General features: G+C 46.4%; 1 protein-coding gene across 2 annotated transcripts in view; it reads left to right on the plus strand.

The window, feature by feature from the left end:
* Nucleotides 1–13,251, plus strand: part of DHX9 (DExH-box helicase 9) — a 45,836-nt gene that overhangs the window by 13,304 nt on the left and 19,281 nt on the right. Inside the window, exons 5-11 of one of the 2 annotated variants that reach the window (XM_088447203.1) lie at nucleotides 572–687; nucleotides 828–976; nucleotides 2,703–2,749; nucleotides 3,779–3,915; nucleotides 4,033–4,122; nucleotides 5,875–6,036; nucleotides 13,057–13,134. In XM_088447203.1, coding sequence (XP_088303329.1) covers nucleotides 572–687; nucleotides 828–976; nucleotides 2,703–2,749; nucleotides 3,779–3,915; nucleotides 4,033–4,122; nucleotides 5,875–6,036; nucleotides 13,057–13,134 — 779 coding nt within the window. Of the gene's footprint in view, nucleotides 1–571; nucleotides 688–827; nucleotides 977–2,302; nucleotides 2,361–2,702; nucleotides 2,750–3,778; nucleotides 3,916–4,032; nucleotides 4,123–5,874; nucleotides 6,037–13,056; nucleotides 13,135–13,251 lie in introns of those variants that run through there. The other variant, XM_088447204.1, reaches the window with a different exon arrangement.

Consider the following 13,251-nt stretch of genomic DNA (forward strand, 5'->3'; position numbering starts at 1 on the left):
TGTGGCGCTCTGGATGGGGGAATTCTAAACATCTAGAAGAAGCTCCTGACAGCATACATTTTTGAATCTGTCACCACCCCCTGGAGTTAATGGGTATTTGTGATTTTGTTTTTTCTTGTCTATAATGGAAGGGTGGGAGTTTATTTCAAGATATTGGGGTCTATGTACTAAGTCTTGGAGAGAGAAAGTACAAACCAATCGGTTCTTAACTGTCCTTTTTCAAACAGCCCGTAACGTGAGTTAGGAGCTGTTTGTTTGGTAATTTATCTCCATCCACTTTCTCTCTGTAAGGCTTGATACATAGACCCCCACCCCCCATAGTCTTGATTAGAAAGCTGGTAATATACTGGGGTTCTATTTAAGAGGACTAGACTGACTGACTAGTTCTCCTACACTGCGAGCTCACAGCAGAATACAGCACCTGGGCTTAGGTTTAATGGTAGGAATGGGAGTTTACATCCATCTTCACTGAATTATTGCCCTTTGCTTTAGAGTTCTGGATAGTTTCAGTTGTTCAATCTTAATTCAAAGTACCCCACCAAATGTCTATCCTATAATACTTTTCCTTAAGGCGCACCTGCTGTCGGCAATACAGGGTACGGCCCTCGAAGTGGTGGTGCGAATTGGGAGCGTGGAGCCAATCTGAAGGATTATTATGCTAAAAGGGATGAACAGGAGGCACAGGCGGTATGATTTATTTATTGTAAATACTGAAAATACAAAAATGTGCTTTCCTGTCCTTTTTCCTGTTCATTTAAAGCCACTATACAATTTTGCCATTGGCATGCCTTTTTTTTCCCCCTCCATGTTTTGGTTTGCATGTTTAGACTCTGGAGTCTGAAGAAGTGGACTTGAATGCAGGACTGCATGGGAACTGGACACTTGAAAATGCAAAAGCTCGTCTTCATCAGTTTTTTCAGAAAGAAAAGACGCAAGGAGATTACAAGTACACACAAGTGGGGCCTGACCACAACAGGTTGGTTGGTTAGAGCTTTGCAAATATGTGTAATGTCCTATGAATGTCATGTTTTCTGGTGCCATTTCTCAACAGTGTTTATAATGTGATAATAAAACCGCCAGCCGTTGTCTTTACTGGTACCTAGCTGGCCGCATTGTGCTATGAGGCAGTAATGCTAACCATTGCACCATCCGTGCTGTCCAGACTTGAGGGTTTGACTTCAAAGTTTTAAGTGGATCTAATAGGAAGTGCAAAATATGTCGGGCTTGCACTTGGTATTAGTGTCGCTTTAAATTTTAAGGTAACCGAAGCACACAGATAAAACACATGCACATTCACTAAGAACATAACTCCACACAGATGGGCCCCTGTTAGCAATTGAGGCATCAGTGCTAACTACTGTATCACCCTGCTCCTCTTCAATCATTTGCCTGTGACATGTGTGAATAGTGTTTAACTAAAATTTTACCAAATAAAAAAATATACTTGAAAACTTTGAAAAACTAATCTGGTTTTTCGAGCTATTGATAAGCTGTATAATTAATGTTCACATTAACTGCAGGGAAAACAAGTTTTTGGGCTAAATTAGTTAATTAATTTCTGATTATATTCTGCCGTGAGTAGACTATAAATGGCTGTTTTTTTAGTCTTAACTCATAACTAAATTGTGTTTTTTACGTTTTATGCTCATTATTAGTATTGCTGTTTTTATTGACATGATGCATTGCTTTGAACTGTTGGTTTAGTAAACAAAATGGCTGCCATCCCCATGTGACAGTGACTAGCTATTGAGACTTCTGAGTGGATACATCCTGCTTTCCTTGACCTGGTGTGTTCCTCAGGAGCACAGCATCCAGATATCACCAGTACCATTCTGGTAACAAGGGACGAGTGAAGACTATGAAACTTGCGACTCTTCCACATTTTGGAGTTTGCGCTCCCCCATCAGTACACCCTCCGCCCACATAGGACGTGTGTTTCTCAGTCTGCCGTTGTAACAAAGAGCATTACAGGGAGCAGTCCAGTTACTCCCCGTAAAACTCGTATTCCACATAAATGTGTAATGGGAATGGAACCACTTTATAATATGACTCTTGTGAGCACCCACCTAAATGAAATTTTTTTTTCTCTAAATCTAAAAAAAAATAGGTTCTAGTTAAAAATGTTGATCAGCTTAAAGAAAATAGAACAAACACTTTTTGTGGGTGTTGTGAAGAAATTTGATGACATCAGGAATCTGCTTTTTTTTTTTTCTTTAATCATGGGCTGACACTTAGGCTGTACTAAAGTAATCCCATGTGACGGCAATAACTGATTGCTGATTCCTGGTGTCACTCTCTTCAGGTGAACAAAAGGTCGGCTGAGAAACACACAGGCGCAGTCTGCTAGGGTGAACCCGCAGGTCAGTGCTCCTGGGTTGGAGGACATACTGGTTCTTCGCAGGAAATGCCACTAACCCTATTTTATCGCTCTTGTGTTTGTTTTTTTGTTACATTTGTGGTTGTTTTAATATTTGATTATATTTGCTCAGTAGTGCAATGCAGCTAACACCACTGTAACGTCCCACCCTCCAAAATCTTCCTTGAAATCCTTGTATTAGTGTTTTAAGAAATGTATTTTAGGCAATAAGCCAGTAGTGCCCTGTATGTAAAGGGGAAGGGGGTGGGGGTGGGGTCTGATGAGGGGGGATGGGATGTCAGCTCTATGATGTGTGTAAAATCCTGACATCCATCTGTCTTTGCAGGAGCTTTTTTGCAGAAATGACTTTGCATGTTAAGCAGCTTGGACGAAGTAAGTTATGATTCTTTTCTTTGGTACTTTTTTAACCTGGAGAATAATTGTGAACTCTTCACATGCTGTATACATACAGCATACCGGGAGGGGGACACATCCCCAATTTGTCACTTTTGGGGGGTGTGCCCAGCATGTACGGAGATGCTGGGCGCTCCCCTCACTGAATAGATGTTGTGCGTATATACAAGGCATTCATTCACCTGGTGGTGATCAGGAAACCGTTAAACGGCAACTTTTCCCACTTGCAGAACAATGCGATATATAAATAAATAAATAGTGGGGTTTTGGTTCATGAATTGACCAATGCATTTAAGCTTGCAGCCCCGTCACGGGAGCCCACTTTACCTCAAGTCCCTACTCTATTGCTCAGGATTATAACATGGAACTAGCCATCACATTAGTGTTAAACTCAAGGTATGCTATCAAGGTTTAAAGCTCACAGCAACTTTGCTTTTAAATGTGAGACAGTCACCAAACACACCTGTTGCAAAGCACCTAGGAAAACAGCTGACACAAGTTAGATTAAACAGATTAAAAGGGGTGCAGGAGAAAATGTGATCACAAAATGATTAATTATAAAAATGAATCAAATAAACAAAAAGCACTAATCCACGGCACTCACCATTCCTAGATTTGGGGTGCAACATGGTATGTGACCACATTGTTTATATAAAAATCACAGGGGCTCTGCACTCACCAAGATAACTAACAATAATAATATACATAATAGTGGGGTTTTGGTTCAAGAATTGATAAATGCATTTAAGCTTGCAGTCCCCGTTAGATACAGATTATATGTAATCATCTTATAAGCACTCCTCCTTCCAACATCCTTGTGCATATATCTGGCGGACATAGACTTTCCCATGCACAGCTATTGGAACGGTGACTTCTGCCGACATTAGGGAAATACTATGTTGCATTAACGTCCATATTGACTTCCTTAGGAGCACAGCACAATTTTGAATGCCTCTGTTTGTTACATTTTGGTATCCGCCTCTATCACCAATAACGTTTGCCTTGTAGGGATCAATGCCCGAGAACATGGCTCCAACAAGAAATTGGCCGCACAGTCTTGTGCCCTATCAGTTGTGCGCCAGTTGTATCACTTGGGAGTTATTGAACCATACTCTGGACAAACGAAGAAAAAGGAGGGAGAAGCTGTGAGTTACACATAGCAAATACATGACTTGTGCTGTACAGGGGCAAATCCGTTTGTGGAGGGACAAAGTTATTTGTGACTATTGATTGTTATTTTTGTTTTTTTTTGTGATGAGCAGATTGAACCGTACCAAGTAAATCTTAATCCTGATGTCCAAAAGCAACTACTTGGTGCTCTTGAAGAACTGGGCATTGAGTTACCCTATGCGGTAAGTATGTCTTCTCCCATTCTATAGATTTTTTGCTAGAATCAGTAGGGTTTATTAAACACAGGGCTACAAAACGTAGCTGATCGCTTCAAGAGGTGAAGTCATCAAAGCAAATCTTTCCTCTGTTTCTATAGGTGGGTATCCACTACTAGATATACAAATGAGAGCACGATTACAACATTGCAATCGTGCTCTCTTTTGTATATCTAGTGATGTGCCTGGACTAGTGATGTGCCTAGACTGAACGGTCAGTCCAGGCACATCCATCATCCCCGCTCATGCTGAACCTGACTGGATCGTCAGGTTGACCAGCATGTACGGGCGATGATAGATGTTGGAAGCGACCAGCGTGCACGCGCATCGCTGGTTGCTTCCGACCAAAACATGCCCGATGCATGCGCGATTTGCAAGCTATTGCACGATAACTAATTTATCGTGCAATCGCTTGCTAAAATCGCCTAGTGGATACCCCCCTTTAGCCTTTCGTTTATCTATTGTCGATACTGTGTAAATGAAAGCTTAATGTTTGAGAGTTTGCTAACGTATGCCTCAAAAGTGCGAAGGATGAGTTCCACTTATCCTTACCACTGAAGGAGCTCAAATAGATAGATTACCTGCAAGTTTTCCACAGATAGTTGTTGCCAGTTGTGGAAGATGTCCTCATACTGGTGTGCAATGATCTTATCCATCACTACCTAGTCCAAGCCACAATACACAGGGGATTAGGGGACAGCGTTATAAGTGCTGACAATCTGGAGAACCCTCATTTGAAACATAGGTGTCACCTCTTGCAAATGATGTGGCTCCTTAGAAGTTATTGTCTGCTGTCCTACACTACAGAAAATATTAGGAAGTACATGGATGGGGCCTGAGGGTACAAATGTCCCCAATCCTGGCTTCATAAGAAAGTATTGGTTGTCCTCTCATTCAAACTGTGTGCTTCCTTAGTAGTTTGGTGTTCACCAGACCAGAAAAGAAAAATGCAGAGAGACCAAGAAGGGTGTGGTCTTATTAGAGCCGTAGATGGAACATGATCTAATTACTAAAATCATCATGACCTTATTTTACGGCTCCATAAACCACCTCTTTTGCACAGTTGATCTGGCAAATACCTTATGGTTGGGTACACACTATACAGATATAACTGCAGATGATGGTCGTTCATACACTCTGAACGGCCATCATCTGTCTGGCTGCGGGTCCCGGCGGCCAGGGGGTGTGCGGGGGCGTGTACGGGCGGTCTGCAGACCGCCCGTACACACCTGCAGATGGACAGATATGTCTACAGACATCGGCTGTGTAGCACAGCCAATGCGATATGTTGGTGAACGACGATGTTCACTAACATATCGTGAGTACACACTTGATATGCTAATATTGGCCAATATTTTTCAGTGTGTACCCAGCATTAGTAAGTTACACTTGGATATTTGAAAGCTTGATAGACTTTGTGACCACATGTGTTTTATAGTCAGAAATATTAGAATGTCATTCATATCAGTCCCTGCACTGTTTGAGCTTACAGGCTAAATTTCCCAACGTAGAAATATGCACACATACACAAGGAATGATTTTGTCATATATATTAGTTTGGTTTATCACATATTGTCGGCTTGTCTTAAGAAAAAAAAGAAAGTAATGTAAATATAAAATGGTTAGCAGCGCTATTACTTACAAGACCGTATATTGCTCAACTGTTAATTACAGTGTAAATTAGCTAGTAATCTTCCTTCTACCACTGTTCGTTCACAGCCTCAGGATCCCAGTCAGCCTGTTTCCCTTAATCTAGGAAAGTTGGTAAATTTTGAGCCATCTCAGCGGCAGAGTCATTCTGGAGTGGTACCATGGTCCCCGCCACAGGAGAACTGGAACCCGTGGACTAGCAGCAATATTGATGAGGGTCCTCTGGCATTTGTGAGTATTAATAATTTACCTTCTATGTAAAGGTGCTAATATGTAAAAATATAATAAAGATTTTCTATTTGCAGTACAGTGGTATTTTTATTTATTTCCCAGAAAGTGATGTATTCATTGTATATACTGCATCGTCCTAAGTTCCATTTCCTTTGTCGGTAAAATAAATGTAATTGTTAAATGAATTTAAAATAAGTTATTGTTGTATTATAATCATCTCACACATTGTAACGTTATGTATTGCGTCCAAGATGGCTGCTTCGCCTGTTACTTTAGTTGGTAGACTGAACAATTCCTGGTTCTGATGAGTTTATAAGGATCCTGATTTTGCAGATTTCACATTATCATCTATTCAGGGCATTGGCTATTCTTCCTAGTGTAATGTACGGAGTGTGCTCTAGGTGGCTGCCTCGCCTGGTACTTTTGTGGGTAGAATAAATAATCCTTGGAATTTATGATCCAATATGGCTGCATCAACCCAGTACTATGCTCATTGTTTTCTGTATTTTCTGCAAATCTGAACCTCTGTATTATATTCATGATTTCTCTATCCTCTATGCTGGAGGACACTGGACCATGGGGTTATAGCTGGGACTGCAGGAGCTGGCACTTAAATTAAATCTGTAGTTCTAACCCTAAGATCCTCCCCTCTGCAACCCCATGACTTCAGTGTGTTTTAAGTGCCTGAGGACTCCGGCACGGGTAAGGAGCTGCTCTGCAGCCCATTGTAGTTTTTTTTTTTTTTTATTTGTAATAACTTAAAATTATTTTCTAGTTAGGAGACTGTGCGCTGCCTATTGCAGCCACAGCTCAGCCGGTGGCAGCGGCTGCAGGAGGTGCGCTGACCGGCGCCACCCCCCTTAACATTCCGGTCTCCTTAGAGACCCCTCGGGGACTAAGTGCGCCCTTACCCTTAGAGGGTGCCAAGCGGCCACAAGGTCCGGGATGGCGGTAGCCATCTTGATGGATTTTTTTAAGGAGGCGTCCCATTGGTGAGGTGTGTCCGGACCTCAGGCTCCCCGCGATGGGGCGTTCCAAGTGCTTTCTCCACACGGGGGGAGTAGCACTTGCGGACTGGAAGGAGAGAGTGCAGGGACACACTGCATGGCGTGGGGGGGGGGGGGGGGGGGGGGGGAGAGACTCCCATTCCACTGCACTCCTTCCCCTAACCCCTGCTGCACTCCCCCCTGCTTGTGAGTGTTTGGTGCAGCCTCACTAACTGCGTAGGATGCTGGAAGAAGGAAGAATTCAGCTCTCCTGTGCAATCTGCCTCTGCGGGCTCAGTGTTTAGTGGTGGCCTTTAGATCCTCTCCTCTGAAGCTGCTAGCCTGTCCAGGACAGCTGTATCCAATTTTTTTTTATACGTTTTTTCAGGGTTGAAGGTAACAGTCCCAGTGACCTGATAGTTATCTGGCCAGCCAGCGTCCACTGTGCTCGGGGACTGCGTGGAGGCCATGGCTGATAAACTAAAGGCGGCCAGAGCAAAATGCAATATCATGGCGTTGTTTTTCACATGTGCACAGTGTCAGGCAAAATTGCCATGTGGACTCCGAGGCGCGTGTGCAGTTGTCAGGTGGCACCATGTCCAACCCGGACGCACCAAAGTGGGCACAGTCTATGGGTCGCTCACTCTCCGACTTGGTGCAGCTTATGATGCATCTGGAGGAGGAACAGGCTCGCATGATGGTTGCAACCGCTCCGGCCTTAGAGAGTGCTGGACTGTCAGCAGCGGCTGGGGCAGTTTCCCCACTGCAACCCGAGTGACCTTGGCTTCGTACCATGGAGCGCTCGGTGGCGGGATTCGAGAAGGTGTCCTCTTATTTGGAACGTTTCTTTGAGGATCCTAAGCTGCGTGAAACACAGGAGCATCTTCCTTCTTCCAGGGGGCCGCTATAGTCCGAGGAGGAGGACGGTGAACTTAACAGAAGAGGAGTCTCCCCCTGAAGGGGTGGACCCAGAGACTTCTCTGGGTCACGGCGTGGAAGATCTAATTGCGGCAGTCTCTAGACTGCCTGGACTTGGAGACCCAAGCACAGGTGCAAGAGGACCGTTACTTTTCCTGCTTCCACGGATCTCTCCGACCTAGTGGAAGAGGCGTGGAAGGCCCCGGATGAAAAAATTCTGTCCCTCGCAAGTTTGCGTCCCTTTACCCGCTTTCATCTGACCATGTCGCCAAGTGGGAGCAGCCGCCCAAGGTAGATGCGGCAGTGGCCCCTTTGGCTAAGCACACAGCGCTTTCTGTTCAGGGTGCGGCGTCCTTCAAGGACCCGCTGGCTAAGAAATCGGAGGGTTGTCTTAAGTCCATATTTGTTGGCTCGGGGGTCACTATGCGCCCTTTGCTGGCCTCAGCGTGGGTCGCTCGGGCCATTGAAACCTGGGCCGACAAGCTCAGTACTGGACTTCAGGGTGAATTGTCCAGAAAGGCGTTATTAGATTTGGCGGAACAGCTTTGCAGGGCAGCTGAATGTATGTGAGGCCGTCCAGGACGGCGCTCAGGTGGCATCCAGGGTCCCTGCAATAGCTGTGTCAGCCCGGAGGGCGCTCTGGCTCCATGCCTGGGAGGTTGACGCTGAATCCAGGCGGTCTTTAGCATCTCTCCCATTTGGCGGGGGGGGATTCTGTTTGGGGCTGAGTTGGACACCATTATTGCCCAGGCTACCGGGGGGAAAAGCACTTTCCTGCCCATGGTGGCCCAAAAACAGCGGGGCCCACGTTTTTGGCCTTTTCGCTCCTCCTTTCGAGGAGGGAGTCTTCTGGAGGCCGGTTTTTCCCCAGCAGGTGTTCCGCTGCTTTATGGTACGAAGCCAAGGTGACTCGGGTTACAGTGGGGAAACTGCCCCAGCCGCTGATGATGATCCAGCACTCTAAGGCCGAAGCTGTTGCAGCCAGCACGCGCGCCTGTTCCTCCTGCTGATGCGTCATCGAGTCAGAGAGTGAGCGACAAATAGACTGTGCCTGCCTGACAGCTGCACACGCGCCTCAGAGTCCACATGGCAATTTTGCCTGACACTGGGCACATGTGAAAAACAACGCCATGGTATTGCATTTTTCGCTGACCGCCTAAAGTTTATTCGCCATGGTCTCCACGCAGCCACCGAGCACAGTGGATGCTGGCTGGCCAGAAAACTATCAGGTCACTGGGACTGTTACCTTCAAACCTTAAGAAATGTATAAAAAAAATTGGATGCTTAGCTGTCCTGGACAGGCAGGTTTTCGGGTACTTACTGGCACTTGGGAGCCTAGGCTCCGGAGAAGCCTAGTACCTGACGGGTCTCTGCCCACCCAGTCCAGTCGGGGGTAAGCGGATGTTTGCACCAGTTCAGACACAGGTGGCGTCGACGGGGCATCGTGTCAAGAGGATACTGTTTTTCACCACTGCCTTTCCCCGGGACACGGAGAAGAGAGTGGCCTTGACACAAGCCATCCGTTTTCTGCTTGTGGAAGGAGTGGTGGTTCCAGTGCTAGCACCGGAACAGAAACAGGGATTCTATTCCACCTCTTGTGCGGAAACCCAATGGCACCTATCGCCTGATCTTGAAACTATGGGCCTTGATGACCAGACTGTGGGTGGACCGATTCCGCATGGAATCTTGACTCTCTGTAATACAGGGAAAGTCGGTCAACGAGTTTTTGGCCTCGCTCGATGTCCGGGACGCGTACCTACATCTTCCTATTTGGTCAGAACATCATTCTCTACTCAGGTTTGCAGTTGGCCGGACACACTATACGTTCCAGGCTCTGCCTTTCGGATTGACAACTGCCCCATTCGTCTTCACAAAGACCATGGCGACTGACTAGCCTGTTGCACAAGGACGGGCTAACGGTAGTTCTCTAAAAAGCAGATTGTTTCCCAGTTCCAGGCTCATCTGCACCACATGGTGCAGATACTTTAGCATCATGGCTGGATTCTGAACTTCGAAAAATCTCACTTGACTCCTTGCCAGCGTCTGATGTTCCTGGGAGTAATATTCGACACCTCCATCGAGTCTTCCTGCCCGAGTCCAAAGCCCGGGCCCTCCAAGATTTGGTCACAACTGTGCTGTCGATTTCTCGGCCGTCCATCTCGCTGTGCATGAAGCTATTGGGCACGATGGTCTCCACCTTCGAGACCATCCAGTATGCCCGTTTCCACTCATGGGGAGCTCCAGTGGGAAATTCTCCACAATTGGGCAGGTTGCACAGAGGACTTCTCCTCTCAGCATCTGGTCCTGTCGGACAGCACTAGTTTATCCCTTCAGTGGTGGCGGGTTTCTGATCACCTGCTCCGAGGTCGCTCCTTCAGACTGGGTCATTGTGACCACAGGCGCAAGTCTCCTCGGTTGGGGAGCGATGCCGTTGAACCGTCGTTTTCAGGGTCTTTGGTCGTCATCGGAGACAGTCCTGCCGATCAATGTGCTGGGGCTCCGTGCCATCGATCTGGCTTTGTTGGGAGCCCAGTCGATCCTGGCCGGTCGGACAACGCCACGGCGGTGGTGTATGAATCACCAGGGAGGCACCAAGAGTGCGGCAGCATGTAAAACCGAAATATAAAAGCATATCACACCCCACTGGTGTATCACCGTGATCATATACAACGCAATTACCCTTCTTGAGATGGTGCAGGGAATAGGAAGTCCAGAGCAGCCGAGCTAAGGTCCTCCGTATCCCCGTATAGGAGTGGACACTTCTATCCATAAAAAGAAATAATTCTGGGAAGTGAAAATTCAACATCTCTCCCCCTTGGTTGTGATGTGCTTGAATTTGTTTGTTCACATGTGAGTGAGATACATTGGTTCACCCCTTTTTGTCATTAGACAATACTATACTATGTGCTGTAATTTTCTTCTGTTTTGAGGAAAACACAAACAAAGGCCCTGATTCAGAGTCGGACGCTCTGACCAGAGCGCTCGCTCTGAATCAGGGCCCACCTCCATAATTATGGAGCGTCCTCCTGGACGCTCGTATAGCTGTAGGTCACCACCCACAGCCTATACGAGCGTGCAGGTTGATGGTCGCGATGGTCTTGACCATCGCCACTGCGAGCCGAAGCCTGCGGTTGAGTTTCTCAACCGCAAGGCCCGGAGTGATTTTGGCTCTATCAGAGCCAAAATCACTCCCACTGACATCACTAGTGATGTCAGTGGGGGCCGGCTTCTGACGGTAGGCGTTCCCTTGGTAACGCCCCCGTCTGGGAGGCACGCCCACCAAAGGGGGCGTGCTGTCAATCAACATCGACAGCACGCCCCCTTTGATCAGACCCAACGAGCGAAGGAAAGTCCTTTGCTCGTCGCGTCTCGCGCATGCGCACGACGGAGCTCCCTCCGTCATGCGCAGTGCACACCATCGACCCACTTGCGAGCGGACAGCCGCTCGCGAGTGGGTCTGAATCAGGCCCAAAGTTTCCAAGGAGTGAATAGAAAGGTGTACAGAACTCTTAAGGAAAAGTGAGGAGGCTCATATACACACACATCCCTCCTATCTGTTTAAATATCTATTAGTCCAAAAACAAATCGTCTTTACTTTTTAAAATGGAAGGCGCCACTGTGTGGTATAATTTTATACAACTCATGCCAGCCTCCAGGGCTGGGCCTGTTGTCCTCCAATGCTTGTTTGAGTCTTTGTTACAGTGGTGCTATATGCAGGGTCATTTATTTTAGTGTTAAGGACTCAGTCAGACACAGTGGTGGCACACATCAGGCAGGCAGCATTCTGTTGTGATGAAGGAAACCAGCAATATCATGCATTGGCCAGAACAGTGTGTTCCAGCAATATCTGTACTGTTGTCCCAGGGGTAAATTGGGGAGCCGAGTACTTCAACAGGCATGGCCTGTGTCCCTGAGAGTGGTTTCTCACATATAGCAGAAAGTTGGGATCAGACAGATATCTACATAATTGTATCTCATTTGGCCCACGAAGTAATCCAAGACCAAGGGACCACAGGCATTCCTTGTCAATGCTTTGATGGTCCCACAGCATTTTTCACCTCCTTTATCTGTTTCATCTGATGGCAGTGCTTCCACACATACTCAAAGTAGAAGTGGGCCTTGTGCGGCAGTCATGGTACATCCTGAGGATGATCCCCTAAGAAGGAACGTGTTAAGTTGGTGACCTTTTTTTCACCAGCAATATGTCCAGATCACAAGTTCCAGATATCCAGACGCTTGGTCTCTCTATCTGCTACCGGCTGTGGACAGATCTAAGTGGTGATCACCCCCTTGATGGAACCCTGTGTTTCCCGCTTGAGTCAATAAGGAGGTTAAAAAATTATCTGCTTCCACTGGTTGAGCGCACAAAATTCTACCACCTAGACGCCTTGGCACCAGGTCTCTCAGTGCATAAAGGAGAAAACAGGATTTTTGCACTTACCAGTAAAATTCATTTCTCAGATTCCATGGAGGACACTGAACGCCTTCCCAGTGTTTTTGGTGCATGGTTGCGTTCTGTTTGGGTTACGGTTCTTGGCTGATCTGTTGTGACGTGTTCTGTCACTTGATATTTTTTTTTTTTTCCCCTCTCCTCCATCTCTGCACGGACTTGGTTAAACTTAACGGAGGTCAGGTGGGGTATAGAGGGGGAGGAGCCATGTTCAAATCATTTTTAGGATTAAGGGCTCGATCCAATTGGGTGCGATGGGGCATAGTTGCCAATGCAACTACATAGAAAACCCAGCAGCGCAATTCGCCCCCCTCGTGACCTGATCTCAGACAGGACTCGCACATTTTTACTCACTGCCCCATATAGAGTACGGTGATACCGTAAGTGTAGCATACAGCCACGCTTGCGCTGCAAGTAATTTGCACCTAATTGGATCAAGCCTATTAAGTGTCAGGCCCACACTGCCATCTATACCCCAGCGTTCTCCAGTGACCCCCATGAAATCGGGCAACAGCCACTATTAAGTGTCAATAGATACAGGTGTCGGGAGCAGATGTTTGACACTTAAATGATCATTGCTTTAAGTGTGAAAGACTGCACAAGAGTTATGACCATGTAATGTGTGTTTGTGCTTTTGGGTAATGTCAACTTTTACGTTCTTTTAAGGCAACTCAAGAACAGATCAGTGCAGATTTGAAAAATGAGCTGATGTACCAGCTGGAACATGATAACAGCTTACAGCAGGTAACAGAGTATAATTGTTCTTTAAAAATCACACCAGTAAGTCATACGCATATTGTATGAGTCCATGGAATATACAACGATAATTAGATTGCTTATTGACCTATGAGCTACATTAAA

This window comes from Taudactylus pleione, unplaced genomic scaffold, assembly GCF_031769625.1.
Source record: "Taudactylus pleione unplaced genomic scaffold, aTauple2 ptg000423l, whole genome shotgun sequence".
Lineage (NCBI taxonomy): Eukaryota > Metazoa > Chordata > Amphibia > Anura > Myobatrachidae > Taudactylus > Taudactylus pleione.